At 29.3% G+C, this 21,060-nt stretch overlaps 3 protein-coding genes and 1 long non-coding RNA gene across 4 annotated transcripts; 2 read left to right on the top strand and 2 right to left on the bottom strand.

Moving 5' to 3' along the window:
- The first annotated feature begins 2,056 nt into the window (after nt 1–2,056).
- Nucleotides 2,057–6,880, top strand: LOC108728151 (uncharacterized). Its single transcript, XM_018456560.1, has 8 exons — nt 2,057–2,930; nt 3,510–3,698; nt 3,996–4,186; nt 4,271–4,443; nt 4,874–5,126; nt 5,259–5,407; nt 5,498–5,664; nt 6,807–6,880. The coding sequence occupies exons 1-7, from the start codon at nt 2,145–2,147 to the stop codon at nt 5,623–5,625; spliced, it is 1,869 nt and encodes a 622-aa protein (XP_018312062.1). The 5' UTR covers nt 2,057–2,144; the 3' UTR covers nt 5,626–5,664; nt 6,807–6,880.
- Nucleotides 5,888–8,652, bottom strand: Uch-L5 (ubiquitin carboxy-terminal hydrolase L5). Its single transcript, XM_018456563.1, has 6 exons — nt 8,571–8,652; nt 7,941–8,004; nt 7,549–7,654; nt 7,062–7,249; nt 6,782–6,979; nt 5,888–6,268 (listed from the first exon to the last, which is right to left on the bottom strand). Exons 1-6 carry the CDS (start codon nt 8,644–8,646, stop codon nt 5,965–5,967), a joined length of 936 nt encoding a protein of 311 aa, XP_018312065.1. The 5' UTR covers nt 8,647–8,652; the 3' UTR covers nt 5,888–5,964.
- A 3,629-nt stretch (nt 8,653–12,281) lies between these two features.
- On the top strand, nt 12,282–16,630 carry Edc3 (enhancer of mRNA-decapping protein 3). The gene is made up of 6 exons (XM_018456426.1): nt 12,282–12,434; nt 13,086–13,251; nt 13,764–14,005; nt 14,066–14,220; nt 14,324–14,584; nt 14,942–16,630. Exons 2-6 carry the CDS (start codon nt 13,097–13,099, stop codon nt 15,533–15,535), a joined length of 1,407 nt encoding a protein of 468 aa, XP_018311928.1. The 5' UTR covers nt 12,282–12,434; nt 13,086–13,096; the 3' UTR covers nt 15,536–16,630.
- Nucleotides 16,631–19,715: 3,085 nt separating this feature from the next.
- On the bottom strand, nt 19,716–21,005 carry LOC108728135 (uncharacterized). Its single transcript, XR_001936877.1, has 2 exons — nt 20,948–21,005; nt 19,716–20,772 (listed from the first exon to the last, which is right to left on the bottom strand). It is a non-coding gene; the product is annotated as an uncharacterized lncRNA (long non-coding RNA).
- Nucleotides 21,006–21,060: the final 55 nt, after the last annotated feature.

Raw genomic sequence — 21,060 nt, 5'->3', positions numbered from 1 at the left:
TATATATATATACTTCAAAATATAAATTTATCAAATTTATTATATATTATATATTATATATTATTTAATAATAATGTTATAAATAGAATTTAAAAAATGATATATAATAAAATTGCATTTTTACTAATTTCATACATGTAATGCGCAAAAACTTTGTTCATCGATGTACAAATTAAAATACAGATATTTCGTATTGTAATACACATATTTATACATCTTGTTGTGCGTTAATATATTACTATTAAAGTATTACAAATCTATAGCACAAAGCTATAAAAAAGAAAACCCAGCTAACCAAACGTTCGTAAGAATGGAAATAGTTGCTTGGTATAAATTTCCCTTTAATTGCCATCATATTATCATCAGGATAATAGCAATTTCATTAAGGTATACTAAAGCATTATGTGGACAACAATTACCTGCACAAACGGTTGCATAAACGAGTGGAAATATTTTAGCATATTTATTGCTAGAGAAGTTGCCACACAATCTGTTGGAAACCGTTTTCGTAAAACATTTGTAGTCAATATTTCCATCAACTGAATGGAAATACACCGAGAAAAATATTTTTGTTGTAATCAACAAGAAGTACAAACAAAACAAATTCTGATCATATGAATCAGTTTTCTGATTATTGTAACTGAATTTTTGGTTATTTTGACTAGAATGTTTGATAACTCTAACTATATATTGTACTTGTCTGATTGAATTTACTAGAATTCCAATTAATGCAACAAGACTTTTTTTATAATGTGAACTAAATATTTTGGATCCAACATATTGTGCAGACAACTTCTATGGCAATAAGTCTGCTACCGCATTTCCGCTCGTTTACGTAGGCAACTATTGTCCGTATAATGCCTTTAGGTTGCCTAACGAAATTACTATTGTGCCGGTGACAGCAACGTGATGGCAACTGAAGGGAAACTTATATCAAGCAACTACCCAGATAACAAAATGTTTCTTGGTATAAAAAAGAAAATAAATATTTATTGTTAGTACAAGTTTCCCTCAATTGTCGTCATGTTATTTTCATTAGGACAATAGTGATTTCTTTTAGAGCAACTTAAAGGCATTATGTGAACCACGGTTGCTTGCGCAAATAAGCAAAAATGCTGTAGCATATTTATTATCATAAAAATTGCCCTACTTATCACAATCTGTTGGAAATCGTTTTCTCGATAGATTAAAATATTTAATCTATATTTCCGTTTAAATGAAAAATGGAGTGTCATTGCGCAGCGAATTTAATTTTTTTTTTTTTTCGAATAAAAATAATATCTTTAATACAAATTTGACGCTACGATCAAGTTGAAAGAGGAGAAAACAACAATATGTTTTTCAAACATATTATATCAATATAAAATAAAATATTTAACTTTGGAGAAATATATATATATATATTACATATAGTATCAACATTTGTTTTTTAATAACTCCTTTTGCAATATTTAGGATCCGTTATACACATTAATTAAATTGATCTCTTGTCAATCTCCTTAATCTCCTGAGCCCATCAAAACAAAACTTTTATGCGGGGTCTACAATAGAAGTCGTAGCAGTCGTAGGGTCTTAAGTCGTAGAAAATACTGTGATTGGTCAATTTTCTACGACTTAAGACCCTACGACTACTACGACTTCTATTGTAGACCCCGCATTACATCCAACATAGGAGTATACGACGTGACATACGTTGTTGGTGTGTGCGCTAGAAAAACGGCCTCTATACCATCACTGGGGTGCGTTCAGAAATATCACTCGAGTGCCCCCGTGTATCGTTTTATCCTAGTTGTTCATCCAATGTTAAATAAGGATAAGATACACAGGGACACCCGGATGATATTTCCGAACGCAGGAGAGATCTATTCAAATTGCCTCGTGCCACGTGATTTTATCTTATATGTGACGTACATAACCAAAAAACAAGCCAGCTAGCTGGATAGATTAACGATAATATTTATATAACATTTCTTAATAAATATCGAAGAGTTATATAAATTAGAAAAAATAGATAATGAATTTAATATATAAATACGAAGAAAACTGTTGGGAAGAATTGAAAGATATATCATTTACTTAATATATAGTGTACAATTATTTTAATCAGTTGCATTATAAAGAGAAACAAGGAAAAGAAAATTTTAATGGCTGAGATATTAAATGCAACAGTGATTGTAGATAAACATAAAAATGAAGAAATTAAAAACTCCTGTAAAGATAAGCTGCCAAGCTATTTAGAATCAGAGACGACCAACGATATAGTATTTACCAACGTAGGAAATGTACACAGTACACCTGACAAAGATAAGATTTTAACGCAAGACTTTAACAATCCAATAAAATATATAAACAAAAATACAAACAGCCCTCATAAGAACATATACCTATTTAATCAAAGCTTGTTGAAGAATTCGTTATTTAAAAGTCCAGTATTTAAAAAGTTAAACAAACGTGCGAACTCTGTGGACACAGCTCAAACAGATATATGTTCACAAAGAAAGAGAACAATTAGTGCAAATAGTGATTCTAATATCTCCAAATCAGAATTATACAATACAGAAGACTTTGAGAGTATTGATCTGTTACATGATTTAGATTCTGTAATAAAGTTTGAAAATTGTAGAGATACCTTTTTATCAACGATAATGAATACTACACAAGATGATGAAGGGATGAATAAGGATCCAGTGACAGATCCTCTTTCTATTAGTGATTGTGAAAAGAAAGATACCGATACACTTGCAGATTCATATTCAATGTCTCGCAAAAAACGTAGAATTGAAACAAGATCACAATCTCAAATTAAAAGGCAAAAATCTGAATATCATTTTAAAAAAGATAAACATAAGTTGAATATGGAAGAGAAACGTGTTTTAAAAGAGTTGAATAATTTTGAAGAATTTGAAGAAATGCCATTAATTAACATAAAGGTTAATTTTGATTATAATAACAAGATAAGCAAATGGCTCATAGATAATAAATCAAAATGAAATTAAGAGCTATGAGCCAATAAAGTTAATTTAAAATAAATTCATGTAACAATAATTAATTGTAAACATTTCTATATAGAAATTCATTACTTTAACAATAATTTATTATAAATGAATACTTTTTCAATTATTTTACTTGTGGTTCTAATCTTTTAACATACTAGTGATTAGAGTTTGCAACATTGATAATGATCCGATATAAGTCAAAACATCTGTTATAAATTATCAATAAAGTTATGAATTTCTGTAGAAACGTTTATAATTAATTATTGTTACATGAATTCATTTTATTAAATTAACTTTATTGTTAATTTAACATCTTTGCTCATTTATTGGTCATTTTATTTGATAATTTGTTTTGCTGTGTCAAATAATCGAACGGTTATACATATAATTGTTATAACTTTATTAGCTCGTAGCCTTTAATTTCATTATTTTGATTAATTTTGATTGTTTTTATATTTTAAATATTATATATAATTTATTCATCTTGTAAAAACTAATTATTTTATATTTCAGAAACTACTAGAACTACATATAAAATTGATACATAAAGTACCACCACAACATAAAATAGAGCTTTCTGGATCTCATGCACCAACAAAGGTAGAGAAAAGATTATTTCAGAAATATGGACTAATCCGAAAAGGTTCATACAGACCTATAGAGGACAAAATTATCAGGAAAAACTGGAAGACATTCTGCAAGGTATATTTTAAGTATTTAAAATAAATAATAAATAAAAAAATAAATTATCTGTAATGTTTGAGGTAGCCTTATGTCTAATGAAAAAATACCGATCGTTTGGCAGACTTATATATATTTAAAACGATAAGATGACAGTCCTCGCTTTAACCATTACTCAGAAACTTCCTTCTAATGTTCTTCAGAATCCCCTAAACTTGAGAGCGAAAATATTCAAAATGTGAGATACTACAATATCATAGGATGATATAATTACGTTATTGTATTAATATATTTTTCCATGTAACATGTGATATACAGCACCATGACTGGGATCCAAAAAATCCGATGCCATTTCTTTATTGGAGACACAATGGCAGATATTATATAAATGACATAGAAGAAAGACAAAAATTCGTTCAATTTTTGGCAAATGAATTACCTTGGCGAACTCTCTACAGTGTTTATTCTAGATTTAAAGTATTATATTGTAATAAAATCACTTACAGTCGGTAAGATACAAAAATTTCAAATCAGGCTTGAATTGATCATCAAATCATTTTAATTTGTATTCACATATGATTTTTATGTTACAGTTATACTACTAGGGAAGATAAGAAAATTTTAACGTACATAGAAAATGAACATCTTGATAAACGTTATACCAAATATAGTGAATTAGCAAAATTACTAAGACGAACTGGCCGGTCGGTTTTTAAACGATATCAATATCTCAAAAATCAAACTCTAAATAAATCAGAAACGGAACGTAAGTAACTTTCATGATATTAGCTCTCCACTTCAAAAGTGATAACTTAAGAAATTAAGTTTTCCAAAAAAGGAGGAAAAACTTTGTTAACTTAACAGAAAATTATTAAATAATATCGGCAAAAAGAACATATTTTTAACATGATCAATTATCATTTTTGTTGCTTTTATTTCACAATCCTTAAAGAACCATTCTTCTTAAATTGTCACAATTTTTCAACTTTTTATAAAGTTAAATTAATTCACGCTTCATACTGATGAGGTAATATTTCCTTAACACATTCATAGTAATAACTTGAAGATCATGTTTTTTGAATTATATCATTTTTGAAGTAAAAAAGCGATATGTTCTTTCGCCATTAAATATTGTTTATATTTCTAGATGCTTAATGTATTCATATCTGTGTACTATCAAATCTGTTTAATTACAGTGCTAGTTGATGTTAAATGGACATTACCACTAATCAAGATATTTATAAAAACTTTACTTAGTGTGACAGTAAGTAAAGATATAAAAGAACTTAAAGATGCCAAGTTTCCTAAACCAGTGTGGCAAAAAATGGAGGAAAAACTTAACATACGCGAGAGTGCTTTAAGAACATTTTGGCAACACCAGTTACATCTGCAATTATTCAGCATGGGTCCTATTTATTTAAACGACATTAAGATACAATTAATTGAATAGTAAATATCATTACATTCTATAACTGTTAATGTAGTACAATACATGTATTGAGTATCATTTAGATTGGTTTTAACAGATAACAAATTTTGTTGGATCGCACTATATACAAACGCATATATTTATTTTTGCAGTATGTATTCAAAAGGAATATCCAATACTCGCGAAATTATATGGCCTAATGTTGCACAACACTTTGACGGAGCAACTGCGGTATTCCTTTGCAAAGTTTTTTTTTATCTTGTTCAAGAATGCAATATGACTGATACGAATAATTTCGCCGGTAACAAAATATCTAAACTATATTTGTAAATATAATTTGTATTCATGTATATGTTATGTATACGTTAATGTGTCAATTTTTGTGTTACAGATGTTGTGGAACACCTATATCATACTAAGATTCCTAAAATTAAAAATGCATACACCGATAAATTCTTACCTAGAATTATCTATGAAAATGGAAAAATTTCTTTGCTAAATACAGAAACTAGTAACTAGTGATATTAATTCTATCGGTAGTTGATTTGTATAAAAAAAGTATGTATTATGCACAATTATACTATTTATCTTTTTATATCTAAATTATACAATGCATAATTTTATCGTGTACTTCAAATAGATAATGTCAAATTAATACAAACATATGACACACTGTATTACTCTTAAATGTATTATTTAAAATTATTTTATAAAGATTTTATTACAAGTAGAAATAAGTTTTATTTTTAAAAAGATTGATACAATAAATTCTTTTCTCTCGGCTACAATATACAAATCAAATCAATACCAAATATATTAAACAATTTAAATTGGCCTTTCTCTTAGTTTCGTTTAAATTTAAACTTTATTTTTCTTTGACTCCTTTTCAAGTGTTTTCTCTTTTGCTTTTTGATACAAAGACACAAGTTTGCCTTCTTTAGCAAGAATCTTCAAAAGTTCCATGATAAGCGGTAAATAATTATGCTTTCTTCTGATATTCTCTATTTGATATCTCTTCGATTTTCTAATCTCTTCCTCAATTAAAGCTTGCAGACGTTCTAATTCTTCAGGATCACAAATATTGGCCTTCTGCCTTTCATATAAAGTTTTTCTGTCTGTCACTATAGCCATTAAATTGAAATGAATCTCGCCTTCGTTATACCTGTTTAATAATAATTTTGATTTTTATACTTGATAAGCAATATATAATATTAAAAATATATACATGTATATATGTGTATATACAGGGTTTCTTAAATAGTGGACACTAATCGTATAGCATTATTCCTCCATTGAAAATTGAGTCGAAAAGTCCTCTACAATTTTGTAATTTTCGCAATGGTTGATAAAATATTAATTTCTAAATATTGCTAAATAAGCCCATAACCGGCTGCTCAACCATTAACTATCACGAAAATTGAAAAAAAGTAGAAGACTTTTTGATTCAATTTTTTATAAGGAATAGCATTATGTGATTCGACAATCGCTTACTCGGCAATCTTTAGAAATTAATATTTCATCCATCATTGCGAAAATTGCAAAATGGTAGAGGACTTTTCGACTCAATTTTTAATCAGGAATAGCGCTATATGTGTCCGCTATTTAAGAAACACCCTGTATACACACGCACACGCACACACACAAGTTATTGAGAAAGCTACATTTTGTAACTAACTTTTTTATCCGTTTTTGAATTATAGGTTTTGCAGCTTGTACCCATTGTTTTCCTACTGAACACGGACCCAAATCAATTGGCCCATCTTTCAATCCATCTAATTCGTACAAACGACCATCAATTGGAACATAACTCACAAAATGAAACACATCATCATCTTTAGATGCCTGTTTTGAGTCATATTCAAATAATGTTTGTCTAAAATTTTGGTGTATAATAAATTTTCTTTTAACATAAACAATATTTAGTAGTTAAAAAGTATATATGTAATATAAAATACCTGGAGAAAGAATTATGTACTTCCCTTATAACATCAGAATTACTAAGTGCAAGTCCACGCATATTTGCATCAAAGCTTTGACAGAAATTTTTAAATTCTTCTAAGTTTGGTCCAAGAGATATATCTGCATGCTTACAGTTTAATAAAACACTCAATATTGCTTGGGTCGCACAAGCATTATTTATTACCTAAATTAAATGTTATCTTTTTAAACATTAAAAATTTTTTATATTCAACAAATTCTACATGAATCAATATCTGTTAATTATCTCAAAATATAGATTCAATAAAATAATAAAATAATTTATATTATTTTTTTCTATGTTCCAAATATTCTGATATATTCTAATTAAATCTTTTCCATTTTTATAACATACCAAGATTAATTAATAACAATTATATTTAATTTACTATTAAAATGATTTAATTATCTATTTCCAGGTAAGCAATATATCTATTTAAGATATCCATTTTATACTTTACGTACCTGTTTTGCAAAGAATATTTTGTCCAATCTGTTATCTTGTACAATATTCCCTGATAATTCATCATCTTGTACCCATTTGAATAAAAATATTAAACCATGAATAGGCCTAAAAGAAAAAGAAATTGTAACAAACTAAAAAAATTTACACATAAAAATTAATCTACTAAGATATTAATATTGTCTAAATCAATGTCATACACAATTTATTATTTTTTATACCTATGTATATTTTTCTTATCTTGTATATGTAAAAGAAATTAAGTACATATGAAAACATTCTGAAGAAAAAACAAATATGCGAAAAGATTAATTATCAAGAATATATCTTTCATGTACAAATGTCTTTCAAATAACAAAAATTACAGAGTTAATATTACACAAAATAAGCTTACATCAAATCATTGAATTGTTCATCATCCAAACTCCATAATTCTTCCACTTGTGCACCTTTGACCCCTATACAAATACAGCAATATATATAACATTCCATTTAATAGTAGACATGATTTTACAAGATATAATATATTGATACAATAATTGAAGAAATTATTTAAAAAATGTTGCAAAGAGTAGGCGAGTTTTTTAATTCATCGATTGATCAATCCTATTATGCGCAAATGCAGCTTTTACGGAACAAAATTACATTTGTGCACAGTGCGATTGATTAATCGATGAATTAAAAAAATTCGCCTATTCTGTGAGGCTTGATAGTCACAATTTAGAATCAAGCTATTATAAATATTTATATTATATAATTATTTATAGCTTGATTATAAAGTAATTATGAATTCAATTTTATATATGTAAGTGTCTATATACATACATACAAATGTATATATATTTATATGCTATGTATTTTTGTACATGTGTATGTATATATGTATATTTATGTGGTTCTTACTAGTTTTCAGGCATGACAAATACTTTCCATTAGAACTTTGCCTAATTCAAGTAACGCTAAAAATATTGCAAACAAAGAACGCACTATGAGTACAGAGAATGAAAATTAGAAATATACTTGCCGAATTCTTTAATCAATTCTGTAAAAACGCCAGGATCGCTCTCAATGAGACACCAATTTCCTGCCGAGTCCGCCATGTTTTATACACTACCGTAATTATCTAAATATGTTTTACGTACAACACTTTGAACAACGTAGAAGAGTATGTGAATATTCTCGCCAACTGACGCGCCACTCAGCGGCAAATTCTGCAATCTTCTGCAAATGTTCTGGGGGAGGGTCTATTCTTGAAGAGAAACGTATACGAAAGTCTAGGAAAATACTACAGTATATGTTACGTATATTATAGTATTTTCCTAGTTTTTCGTATACGTTTCTTTTCAAGAATAGAGCCGCAGAACCATTTTCCCTGTACTATTTTTGGACACCACTCAGGTTTCTCTCTGCAGCAAGAAATATTGGACATTTTAAAATTGTGATGTTCTTAAATAAGATGTCATTTTTATGATAATGTTTTTTAAAGTTTTAAGAATATCTTGTGAAACTATCCAAAATACGATTTGAAATATGATTGCTAATATATTACTATTATCAGAGAGAAGCCTGAGAGCGGCCATACCCGGGATTTAGCTGCAACCTTATTTTGAAGCGCCTCTATGTCCACAAAACATGGACATTAAACTACATAGCCAATGTCCACGATCCCGTCGGTAATGTTCACGATTTTTTGATTGTATTCTTCACTATACTATAAAATATAAAATACAAAAATTGCTTATAAATTTTTATAACATTTTTGCTTTTATATATAAGATATCTAGTATACAAAATGCATATCATAACACAAAATTCGTGTATATTTCAAGAAAATCCGAATTCTGGTTCTGCAGTAACAATCTTTACGTTTTTATTTAATAAATCTTTTAATGATACAATGTTTATTAATGGATCCTTAAACGAAAATTTCAATTTCGCATCTCCTACCGTGAAAATAAAAGTTGTCGAATATTAAGAAACTCGAAACTGAATGTTCAAACAAGTTAATTTATTTTAGCGAATTTTGTCTTTATAATATGCGCTTGAATAAAAATGAAATTATATGAAATTATGTTTTTTTAAAAAATGCAGATTTTCAGCCCGTTTTTACCAAACATACTTACTAATATGTAAGTATATTCCAAAGTCTCTGTAATCATTAGCAATTATAAAGACTTTGAATACACTTCAAACTTTTGAAATAATATATCGTCAATTTAAGGTTTAATTTAGCAAAAACGAGCTAGAGGCCCACCACTCCCCCCCCCCCCCCCGCCGATTTTATCGGCGGTCCTCTTTTCTTTATAAGAATACTCACTCGTAAAAAAACGGGCTACTAATAAATTTAGTAGTCCGTTTTTGCAGATAAGTATATTAAAAATTTATTTTTTATTTTTATGTCTAATTATTTTATTGTATTTCTCGCTAATTATATTGCATTATGATTAGCGAAATACGATAAAATCATATTGCATAATTTTTTTAATACTATCTTTTATTGTAATCCTTTATACATTCAGTAATACAATAATAATTGTTTATAGTACAATGTACAATTATAAATGCTGTTCGAAATATAATAAAAATTATAGGAGCATAATTAACAAAATTTATTAATGCGGGTTATACCGAAACGTCGAAAAAGCATACGATAACACAAATGGACTTCATGAAAAGCAACGAAGAATAATTTTCTATAATGAAAATAGTTTCGACTTCTTATCGGTCCGAATCAAGCATTCACTGGCATCTATCTGAGGGCGAGAGTGTAACGTCAAAAATTTCGCGAGCAAAAAGTTAATATTTAACCATTGCCTCAGTCAAAGCTCCAATATTTGCTGACTTATTTAATAAATTTATATACTAAATACGAAGAAAAATTGATGATTGTTCTAAACATCAAAGTTTTAATTAGAAGTCAATCAAAATTATTAATGATATTCAAAATAAAATCTAAACTAAAAAAAAGTTTCAAAATTAAATATTTATCAAACTTGTTAAATCAATAAACAATTTTTGTTATCATATGTTTTGTCGATTCCGTATAATTTACATAAATGAAGCAACAATTTAGTTTACTACGACAAGATAAATGCTATCTGTATTGAATAGATATTCAATATGGATATATACATATTCCAATAAATGTATAATTTATTAGCAATTATTGAGCAAATTATAAAAGTAAATATGATAGCATATCTTGATAGTTTACATAAATTTTATATTTAATACATACCTAATTATTATACATACATTTATTTACAATAAAATTATAATGGATATAGTTGTGTAGTTTACATCTACTTCTTCAGAGGGTAGTAGTGCGCGGCGAGAGTTTGCGGTTACAGAAAAAAAGCCCTCAGGTTTCTCTCTGTTTATACTCTACCGATTTGTTTTTATCACGTACAATAGCGATCTTAAATGTACATATCATATATGTCAAAGAGAAATCTGAAAAAGGTCATTTCGGCGTTTTTCGTGGCACCGGCGAAATCACCCGTACACTAATGCCAGTACATCCATTTTTTATTTGGTACTACGTGGCTACATCCATTTTTCTGACATTGTTGATAAAATTGCCAATGTCGATAAAATAGTAGAGAGCTACAGAAAAAATGGACCACTGTCAAGATAGCAGACAAATTGAATATTTCTGATTTATTTATGTCTATATAATTTAGGAATCGTTTGAGGAAATTTGGGAAAAACATTTGGGAAATAATTTGGGACATAAATAAATCAGAAATATACAATTTGTCTGCTATCTTGTCAGTGGTCTATCAGGCTTCTCTTTGCTATTTTTTTTTTATTACATATTATATGTATATTATTCAGGGTTGAGTAAGTTAACTTTTTTTTTTAATTAAGTTAAGTTAAAGTTAACAGCCTTGAAAATTTAACTTAATTAAAATATATATAGAAGTTAATCCATAATGAAATTAATTGAATTAAAAGTTAAGTTAATAAAAAAAATAATTGAAAAGTTAAAAGTTAAATTTGGTCCGAACGGACAACAAAAAAGAAAAAAAGAGAAATAGTTTAATCATTTTACATAATTTTTCGTGTTTTTCCTTTTTCACAGCATATTTATTAAAGAATCTGGTTATTTTTGTTCATATAAGTAACGATTATACAATATAAAATTATTAAATTATATACTCATTATCCTCTCGAATTGTGTCTGGGGATTAATTTAAAAGAAATCAAATTAAAAGTTAATAGTTAACGATAAAATGTAACTAAATTAAGTTAAAAAGTTAAAAGTCTAAAATGTAACTAAGTTAAGTTAAAATTAATTAACTTTTTAACTTTTTAACTTAACTTTTATCTTTTTAATTTAGCACTAGTCAACCCTGATATTATATTATTATATTATATATTATCGCTATTATATTATGATTGATAATTTAATGAATTTTAGGAGCAATTTTGGTGAATGTTCAAGCAAAAGGTTTTGATAAATTCTTTTCTTGATCGGCGACAACCCTGGTATTGAATTACCGACCGATGACGGTCGATTCGACACAAGAATATTTACATTTTTGAGCTCATATAATTTTTGTTTATAATAATAGTTTATAATTACAAATTTGCTCGCAAGATCTTACGAATATTTACATGACGAAAAATGTTCAAAGATTTTCACTGTCAGAGCTAAACGCGAAGAACATGACGGTCTCTGCAGTCGCGCACACAATGACAATATACGAATATACTGCAATATACGCGAGTCGACCCTACAATCCCGACATACGGGGTGGTGATTCGTTTCGATGTCGCACGCCAAATCGTGGAAATAGTGCGTAACAATTAAGTTATCGCTAGCTGCTGCGCGGTTTGTTTTCCCCTTGTTTGATTTCCTTTATTTACATCGGCATCGACTCAGGTATGTGAATATTTGGTACAGTTCTTCCAGTAATGTCATACCGCTTTTAACCTAATATAAGTAACTTGAAAGTTGAGCTTTTTTCTTCAATGATGTTAAAAACTGGTGACTATCGTGCTCCTGCTTCTACGTTTAAATGTATTTATTTTTATTTATTAACGCGTTACATACTTATTAACATTATTCTTAAATTTTTAAAAGAAGTAGCCTTATATTAACACATACTGTTTTGTATTAATATATAGATACTTTTATGGTTCCATTAGCTATTACAATTTTCATTGGGAGCTTTCCAATAAGAGACACAGAATGACACGGTGAATCGTTGCATCCTTTGTTGTTCGCCAATGTTAAACAAGGATGAGGTGATCCCTGTGTTGCACAGTGTCGCTTGTTGGAAAGTTCCTATTATTCTTGTTGATTGCAATATGTTGATACTGCTCTCGAAAGTATACTGAAATAACATGCATATTGATTCATTCATAACAATTGTATTTCTAATATAAAATTTATGATTATGTATGAATTTTGCTGAATATGATTAGTAGTATTGTAATCGAGATGTAAATCGTGCTGTAAAAAGACCTTACATCATGATTGAGATATAATTTGTATTATGATAGTTATGAAAGCATGTAACTTTTGTTTTAGTTTTAAGCAGAATGTCTGAGCAGTTTTTGGGTTGTACAGTTTCGGTGAAGTGTATCGATGATCTTGCTTACCAAGGTAAAATTATTGACCTAAATAAGAATAGTCTGACTTTGGCAAAAGCATTTTGCAATGGCATACCTCATACTTCTTCTGTTGTTAACTTGAGGTAAGACCACTGACTTGATTAATTTTTGTAATAGATAAATCATAAGAAATATTTTTAAAAATCTTGTATATATATACATAGAATTTAAATAAATTTGTTTAATTAAATTGAATTTAAATCATTTTAAAACAAATGGGTAAATTGGTATATCATATGTTGTTTATTTTATTGCATATAGCTTTAGATGGGCCGTAACTTTCAAATTAGTTTCATTATAATTGTTATTTTCATGAAAAAGGATTGTACAAATTCGTTTCTCCCTCAAGTTCCATTTCAGAGCACTAGGTTGTTTTTAAACTTGTTTAGAGGCTCCTATCCTTCAAGACACGACACAGTATTGTGATTTGTTTATCTTTTATTAGAGTGTAATTCTTGCACTTAAAATTCTTAGTGTATATGAGAAGCAATTTTAGAATCAAACTGTGATTTTTCACAAGCAGCTACTCTAACTAAGTTGTCCAATATCCCAAATAATATATGAACGCATGTATTAATTATCTTTATTACTACAGTGTAAAGGATATACAGAATCTTGAGATTATATCGACGGAGGAAGCAGGAAATGTTAATGATACACACAGTAAAGTAATCGTGAAGAGACCGATTGCGAAAAGGGCTGGGCGATCTATTTCAGAGTGCGTTCCAAATGCAACAGTGCAAGCAGGAAGTTCTCAATCACAAACAAACTTCAAAAAACCAGCAGAACCTAACCAGCAGCAAGTGGAGCAAACTCCTAATGGAAAAATACCTCCAAGTACATATGATTTATATATTAACACCTGACATATGTTATATTAATGTAACAATGTTGCAGCTGAAAATAATGCATCTAATAATAAATCAGTCTCAAAGAGATTAACTCATCGGCAAAGAGCACTGGAAAGAGACGAACATACCTTTGGTACCCCGATTGATCAATTAGAGCAAGACTTTGATTTTGAAAAGAACTTAGCATTGTTTAACAAAGAGGTTGGGTTTTACCGTTTTTAAACATTATGTAATACAAAAAGAAAATTTAGTTATATGTTGCTTATAATGTTACTTAACTATTATTATGATTTATCTATTGCAGGCTGTGTGGCAAGAAATAAACTCTTCGAAGCCGGACATTGTTAGACAGTCGGAAAGTAATCGCGGTACTACTGCTATCTACCGACCCGACGAAAATATTCTTGTATCTGAACCTACAGTACTCAGACAGATCATAGTACCTTTCCATGGTGAAAAAGAATATGTTACAGATAATGGTCTAGTAATTCCTAGCATCCCTCTCAGTTTACATCGGCAATTAATAGGTGCAGCAGATAGATTGGGAATAAGTTGGGAACGCAGGGTTCGTATATTGGTATTATTTGTAACTATTTTTTTGTTCAATATGAAATGAGAAGTAAGAAGAAAAAGGGGAGAGATAATAGATTCAAGTAAGATCCAACCTTGTAAGATATTTGCATTTAAGTAAGTATATTGATGGAACATATTTATTCTAATTATATATATATATTTATATCCAAAATAATTAAAGTTAAAAATTAAATAATTAAATAAGAGGATTTTCAAGATATGACTTATCATGTTTTCATTTATTCGTTCAAATATACGCACTAACAAAGTAAGCTATTTTTATTCAATTTTTTAAATTTAATTTTATTTTAATTCTATTGTATTTAATAATTCTGGCTTTCTTTGATAGGTGGAATTGCTCGGTCGCGCCGGTGCTGAACTCACCTTACAGTTATTGGGTGGAAGTCATCGATTGAATCCGAATAATGCGCATCAATGGCCCACCGTGGTCGTGCTATGTGGACCACATCGTTCCGGCGCTGCAGGAATCAACTGTGCTCGACAATTGGCTGCTCACGGTGTTACAACAATCGTGTTCGTGGAGAATGCAGAAGACGTATTTCTTCTGCAAGAATTGTCGTTATACAGGCTAACAGACAACAAGGTAGAAACCAAAGTCAAGAATCTGCCATCATTGGTGGATCTGATACTTGTAGCGCTCTGCGACGAAGATTCACCTAGAATGATCACTCCAATAGCGAGATGGGCAAACAGTAATCGGGCGCCAGTACTATCTATCGAACCTCCAGCGACGGGTACACCAGGCATACTCAGTAAATTCAGCCTGTTGGGTGCCCTACCGTTGTCGCACAGCGTCGACAACGGCAGATTATATTTATGCAATCTCGCGTTGCCAAACAAGGTATATTCTGACGTTGGCATCAAGTTTAGATCACCGTTTGGACCTAAATTTGTAATTCCTCTACATTCCAACAACTCTTAGCAAATTTTTAAGGACCACATCGTGTCTTTTTGAATAGTCGCCTTCGTTTTATCATGCGCGATTTGTAAACCTCGTATACAGGGAAATATATTTTATTTCCGGGGTCCATTGAGTAAAGAGTTTATGTATAGTTTGGCATTTGATATAAACTTTTAGATAAACTTTTAGAGAAAGAGAGAAAAAGAAAATGAATGATGCACTATAATATTTTTCGTATTAATTGCATGATATCCGCAGATGGATGCACAATGCACTATTTCCGATATTGTATAACTTTGAAAGCTGTATTTTAAAGTCTTGATTAAGCATTATACACATAGATAAAATATAGATATTTTGTCTGTAAAACATGAAAACATCATTTTATGAATAGCAAACATAAGATAAAATTAATGCTCCAAATATTAACGACATACTTCTACAGAGTAAAAGGTCTGTAGATTCTTTGTTTAGGGATACAATTATGTATGTCGCAGCATGATTTTACATCAAAGTACATGAATATATCAAATATGTATTTGATATGACTAAATAAAAGCTAATTACTTGGCACGGGTGTCACACTACACATGTGTGTATCTACAGTTTATATTAACAAAATTTATATTAATGAGTAAGAAAAAGTATGTAAAAATTATTGCCATAAATTCTCGTAATTAGGAATATTCTCATGTTTTCGGATTAATAAATAGTTAAATGATGAGAATGCTGTAAGAATATAGAGCCACTACAAGAAAATACTTGTTTGGCATGGTATAAGTTTATAGCTGAAAAACTAATAGTAAGAATATTAAACTGATGGCTTGCATATACGAGAGAAAAAAGTCTATATATTTTTAATAATTTGTAACGTACTATTTATGTAATTATTAAAAATCTGCGCGCGAGACGCGCAGTTACTTAGCATTTCTATTCGATCAATTGGTTGATTGACAACAGTTTTATACTTGTGCACATCTACATTTATTAATTTGTTCAGTAAGCTCTAGTTGCTCATATACCGAGTATTATATTTTATTTTATTTTATGTTCATCACTTTATGTTCCGATATAGAAACTATAATAACGAAACGTGTAGATGTATTGAAATTATTGTAAACGCACATGCAAGATATTTTCAACATTGTATATTAACACTTGAATATTCCTTTTTGTACTGATTTCTTTTAATGTTTACATTTATAATCAAGTGGAATGTGCTTTCGACGAATTTATAGTCATTGTAAATCTAGAAATATGGACAATATAATAATTTCTTGTAAATCCGATGTTGTATGAAATCGATATAAAATAATTCATGTCCATTCTAAAATAAATTAAATACTATGAAACGCATTTCAACATTTTAAATGATTTATTTGGAAGTATACATTTATTATCTAAGACACATTTGATAATAATAATTAAAATAAGTAATAATTATAATTATGTTAATAATTAATTAATTATTTTAATAATTAATTAATTATTTTAATAATTAATATTAATTATTATCATTTAATAATTATACATTGGTCAAGAGATAATGATTGTTTTAAACAATTGATAATTATATATTGGCAAAACAGACATTTAATTCATAATTTGCAAATTATGTAAACTTTATTATCTGGGTTAACTATATATTCGAAAGAAATATACTACATATTTATTGTCATGTATATATAATTTTCTTGTGTCTTAATAATTTCTTTCAATAATTTAGAGATAGAAAGTAATTTATAAAACTTGAACAAAATAAAATTTCATAAACAATATATGGACAATGATACAATATATGGTTATGACACATTGAATTTCTATATCAGTGTTAATTTAATTATGTCTGCTAATGATATAAATATAGTAACAATTATATGATTTGAACTAATATCCTATACAAAGATGCATAGTCATTATAATATATTAAATAAGTTATAAAACGCAAGGTAATGAAATTATTCTGTGTAATTAAGCAAATGAATTCTCAACAAGAGAAGGAATTAATAAAAAATATAATATAGATATAAAATAGCTTCTGTAATTTTTATAACATCACTTGGACATACATATTTCAGTAAACGCTTTACAGTCTATAGAAATTTACACCGCTGTCACATGTTAAAAAATACATGATTTTATCGTTGTCATGCAGAGAACTGCAATTACGTAAATAACGAAGTAATCATGGGCGTATCCAGGAGGGGGGCGGGTTTTGGGGGTCCAAACCCCCCTCGAAATTTTTTAGTATTTCATTTTGAGTCTTCGTTAGCACACATCCTGATAGCACACATCCACTCACATCGGTCGGTGCCTAATAATTTTTCACTTTACTAATGAGAATATTTTATTTTGAATTGGCCAATTAGCGATGTACATTATCGAAATTTCTCTTTCATTTTTAATTGTAAAACACATACAACTTTATTTTTGACTTTGTGTGAGTTTTTTGCTGTTACATAAAAATTTTTTAATACTTCTGTTAGTTCGAACATACAATAACAATATTAAAGAATTAAACATTTTGCCTGTAGCTGTATTGTCTTTCTTTAAAAAAAGTCTTTAAAAAAATAAGTAAAAGTTACATGAGGTACAAAACGTAACATTTTTCTTCTTCAAAATGAGGTACAAGAAGACATTAAAAGCTGTAAAAATATCCAAATGGAATTCATTAACGTTAAAAATTGTTGTAAATGTCACAACAACAAAATTGATGTAGTGACGTTCTTTTCAGTATAATAGCAAAATCTTCTCTTTTTTTTATTCTTAGTACGATTGACGCATGGTACATCCCTGGGTTGATAAAAAACCCTCCCCCGAAAAGAATTCCACGATACGCCCATGGAAGTAATGGTATGAAAGTTGAGACTTGTTTACAGTTATTGTCAATTTTTGTAAATACAGATCAACAAACCTTTGATGTGTTACAAAAATATCTTGCTATTGAATTTATTGTAATATTTGAATTGAACTAGCGCATAAGCATTTTTCATTTCATTATTCATGATTAAAGTGAATTAATTAATCAACACGAGGAACTGTGTATGCTCATATAATTAAAAATTGTCATTCATACACAGATATATTTCAATCTCTGAAATTTCTGAACAATTTTCTTATAAATTCTATACGAATACATTTTTCATGTCTATAGACAAATCATTTTAGATGCGCTCTGAAAATGACTGTCTTTCAAAATATAAATTAAATAATTTGTATATACTCCTTTTGCGATAATATTTTATATTTTAATGATACTTCTCTCTAACATTCTAGAATATATTTGAAATAATTTATGATCTTTATTCAAAATATTGAAATTATAGGCACATGGAACTCTTTTCATTTTTTACGTTTGATTTACCAGCCATTAATTGTATTATGGAATATCGCGCTATATCTATAATACTAAAAATATACGGACTGATATTCCATTTCTATGATTTCTATGCAATTATAGTCGATATACAGAATCGTTTTGAATAATTAAGAAAAAATATATACAATTTATATGTATTCATCTATTACTTTTTGTATTGATGTAATATTGGGATACCATTCCATATTTATCATATTTACCATATTTGTAAACTCGATCGCTTCGGGCTAAAATATGCTTTATATTCGTGACTTAAATAAAAAGCAGATTCAAATCATTTAAATGTACTCAGCCTCAAGCATATCGTTATAATTAGTTATAATCCTAGAAAAATTTCATTGAAATTATTCCACGTTTTGGAACATTTTTCGGCAAAATTTCAGCATTTCAGAAAAATTTCACTTTAATTTTAGCGATTTTTAGCTGCAAAATTCTTTTTAGCAAAATTTCAGCAAAAATTTCAGAGAAATTTCAACAAAATTTCGGAGAAATTTCAGTTCAGTTTCAACGATTTTTCAGTATGCTAACTGAAAAATTCATTTTCAGTGAAATTTCAGCAAATTTTCAACAATTTCGCTGAAATATTCCAAAACGTGAAATAATTTCAGCGAAATTTTTTTCACCAGAGAAATCTTAAAAACAGACCGCAAATATATGTGAATTAATATAATTAAAGATATACGAGGGTGTCGTCTCTGAAAAATTTTGAACCTAACATAGGTACAAGTATTTTTTTCGGTCAAAAATTCAATTTTATTTTTCATAGTCTCTTTTTAAGTCGATACACTTTTTCCAGCGATGCTCCCACTCCTTTAATCCATGCAAATAATAGTTGTCGTCTTGCTCTGCAAAATAGGCTTCTACGGATGCGATGACCTGCTCTTTTGATAAAAATCTCTATCCTCCGAGCCAAACTTTGAGCCTAGGAAACAGGAAAAAGTTGCTGGGGACCAAATCTGGTGAATACGGTGGGTGATCAATCAATTCGAATCCCGATTGGTAAATTTTTGCCTTGGCGAACGGCGAAGTGTGAAACGGTGCGTCATCTTGATGGAACAGCATTTTCTTCTTCAAATGCGGCCGTTTTTTTCGCAATTTCTGCCTCCAGCTTGTCAATTAATGATGCGTAGTACACTCCTGATATTTTTTTATCTTTTTTAGGATAGTAGATGAACACGATTCCACGACTATCCCAAAAAATTGCCATCACCTTCTCGGTCGATGAAACTGTCTTCGCCTTCTTCGAAGCAGGTTCACCCTTTGCAATCCACTGTTTTGACTATTCCTTCGTCTCAGAAGTGAAGTAGTGGATCCAAGTTTCATTAACAGTTATTAATCGACATAAAAAATCCGACTCATTTCGCTTAAACCGCTCCAACAGAGTCTTGGAAATGTTCATTCGAATGCGTTTTTGGTCCACAGTGACCAAGCGCGGCACCCAATGCGCAGTTACGCATATCTAAGTCTTCAGTTAATAAACACGTTCTATCGATATGCTCTGCTATCTCTCTAACTTTGATTCGACAGTCATTCAGTACGATTTCGTGAATTTTTTCAACGTTATCGGTAGTGGCCGCAGTTGTTGGCTGTCCCGAACGCTCATCAGCCAAGCTGATACGACCACGTTTAAATTCAGCTGCTCATCTTTTCACGATGGCAAATGGTGGGGCAAAGTCCCCATAAACAGCGTCCAACTCGGCTTTAATTCGCGCAAGCGTTTTGCCTTTCAAATGCAAGAATTTAATCACGGCACGAGATTCGATTTTTTCAAAAACACTGACGTCGACTGATGACATATTGAGGCTCAAAACTTTTCAGACGACTTTGGTATATCGAACATATTATTATTAGGTATATTAGAACACAAATAATCCGATTTCTAAAGCCTGTGGTACACGATGCTTGTTTTCCTGTTGGATTTCGAGCTGGATTAGAATCTTGCCATAGCCGTATTGACTATGGTACTGACAATGTCAGCATCGTAACCAATATGGTGGCAAAAATTTATTCTAACTAGCAATCCAGCAAGAAAACAAGCATCGTGTGCCGCCAACTTAATGTCTAAATTACATACTTGATTACACCAGTGGTAAAAATAGGATTTAAAAAAATCTTATTGAATCGATAATAAGGTAATAATTATAAAAATTTAATACATATATTTAAA

Source organism: Mycetomoellerius zeteki, unplaced genomic scaffold, assembly GCF_001594055.1.
Source record: "Mycetomoellerius zeteki isolate Tzet28-1 unplaced genomic scaffold, Tzet1.0 scaffold58, whole genome shotgun sequence".
NCBI classification, from domain to species: domain Eukaryota; kingdom Metazoa; phylum Arthropoda; class Insecta; order Hymenoptera; family Formicidae; genus Mycetomoellerius; species Mycetomoellerius zeteki.
Note: the sequence above shows the minus strand (reverse complement) of the source record. Positions and strands in the feature narration are given on the sequence as shown.

What these genes read in the sequence shown, in the direction of transcription:
- LOC108728151 (XM_018456560.1), top strand. Translation starts at nt 2,145, where the DNA reads ATGGCTGAGATATTAAATGCAACAGTGATTGTAGATAAACATAAAAAT. An exon ending in AAGATACAATTAATTGAATA is followed by an intron (nt 5,127 to 5,258) that starts GTAAATATCATT and finishes TTATTTTTGCAG; the next exon opens with TATGTATTCAAAAGGAATAT. An exon ending in TGATACGAATAATTTCGCCG is followed by an intron (nt 5,408 to 5,497) that starts GTAACAAAATAT and finishes TTTGTGTTACAG; the next exon opens with ATGTTGTGGAACACCTATAT.
- Edc3 (XM_018456426.1), top strand. Translation starts at nt 13,097, where the DNA reads ATGTCTGAGCAGTTTTTGGGTTGTACAGTTTCGGTGAAGTGTATCGAT. An exon ending in TCTTCTGTTGTTAACTTGAG is followed by an intron (nt 13,252 to 13,763) that starts GTAAGACCACTG and finishes TTATTACTACAG; the next exon opens with TGTAAAGGATATACAGAATC. An exon ending in TAATGGAAAAATACCTCCAA is followed by an intron (nt 14,006 to 14,065) that starts GTACATATGATT and finishes ACAATGTTGCAG; the next exon opens with CTGAAAATAATGCATCTAAT.
- Uch-L5 (XM_018456563.1), bottom strand. Translation starts at nt 8,646, where the DNA reads ATGGCGGACTCGGCAGGAAATTGGTGTCTCATTGAGAGCGATCCTGGC. An exon ending in GTACATAATTCTTTCTCCAG is followed by an intron (nt 6,980 to 7,061) that starts GTATTTTATATT and finishes CCAAAATTTTAG; the next exon opens with ACAAACATTATTTGAATATG. An exon ending in ATTCAAAAACGGATAAAAAA is followed by an intron (nt 6,269 to 6,781) that starts GTTAGTTACAAA and finishes ATTATTAAACAG; the next exon opens with GTATAACGAAGGCGAGATTC.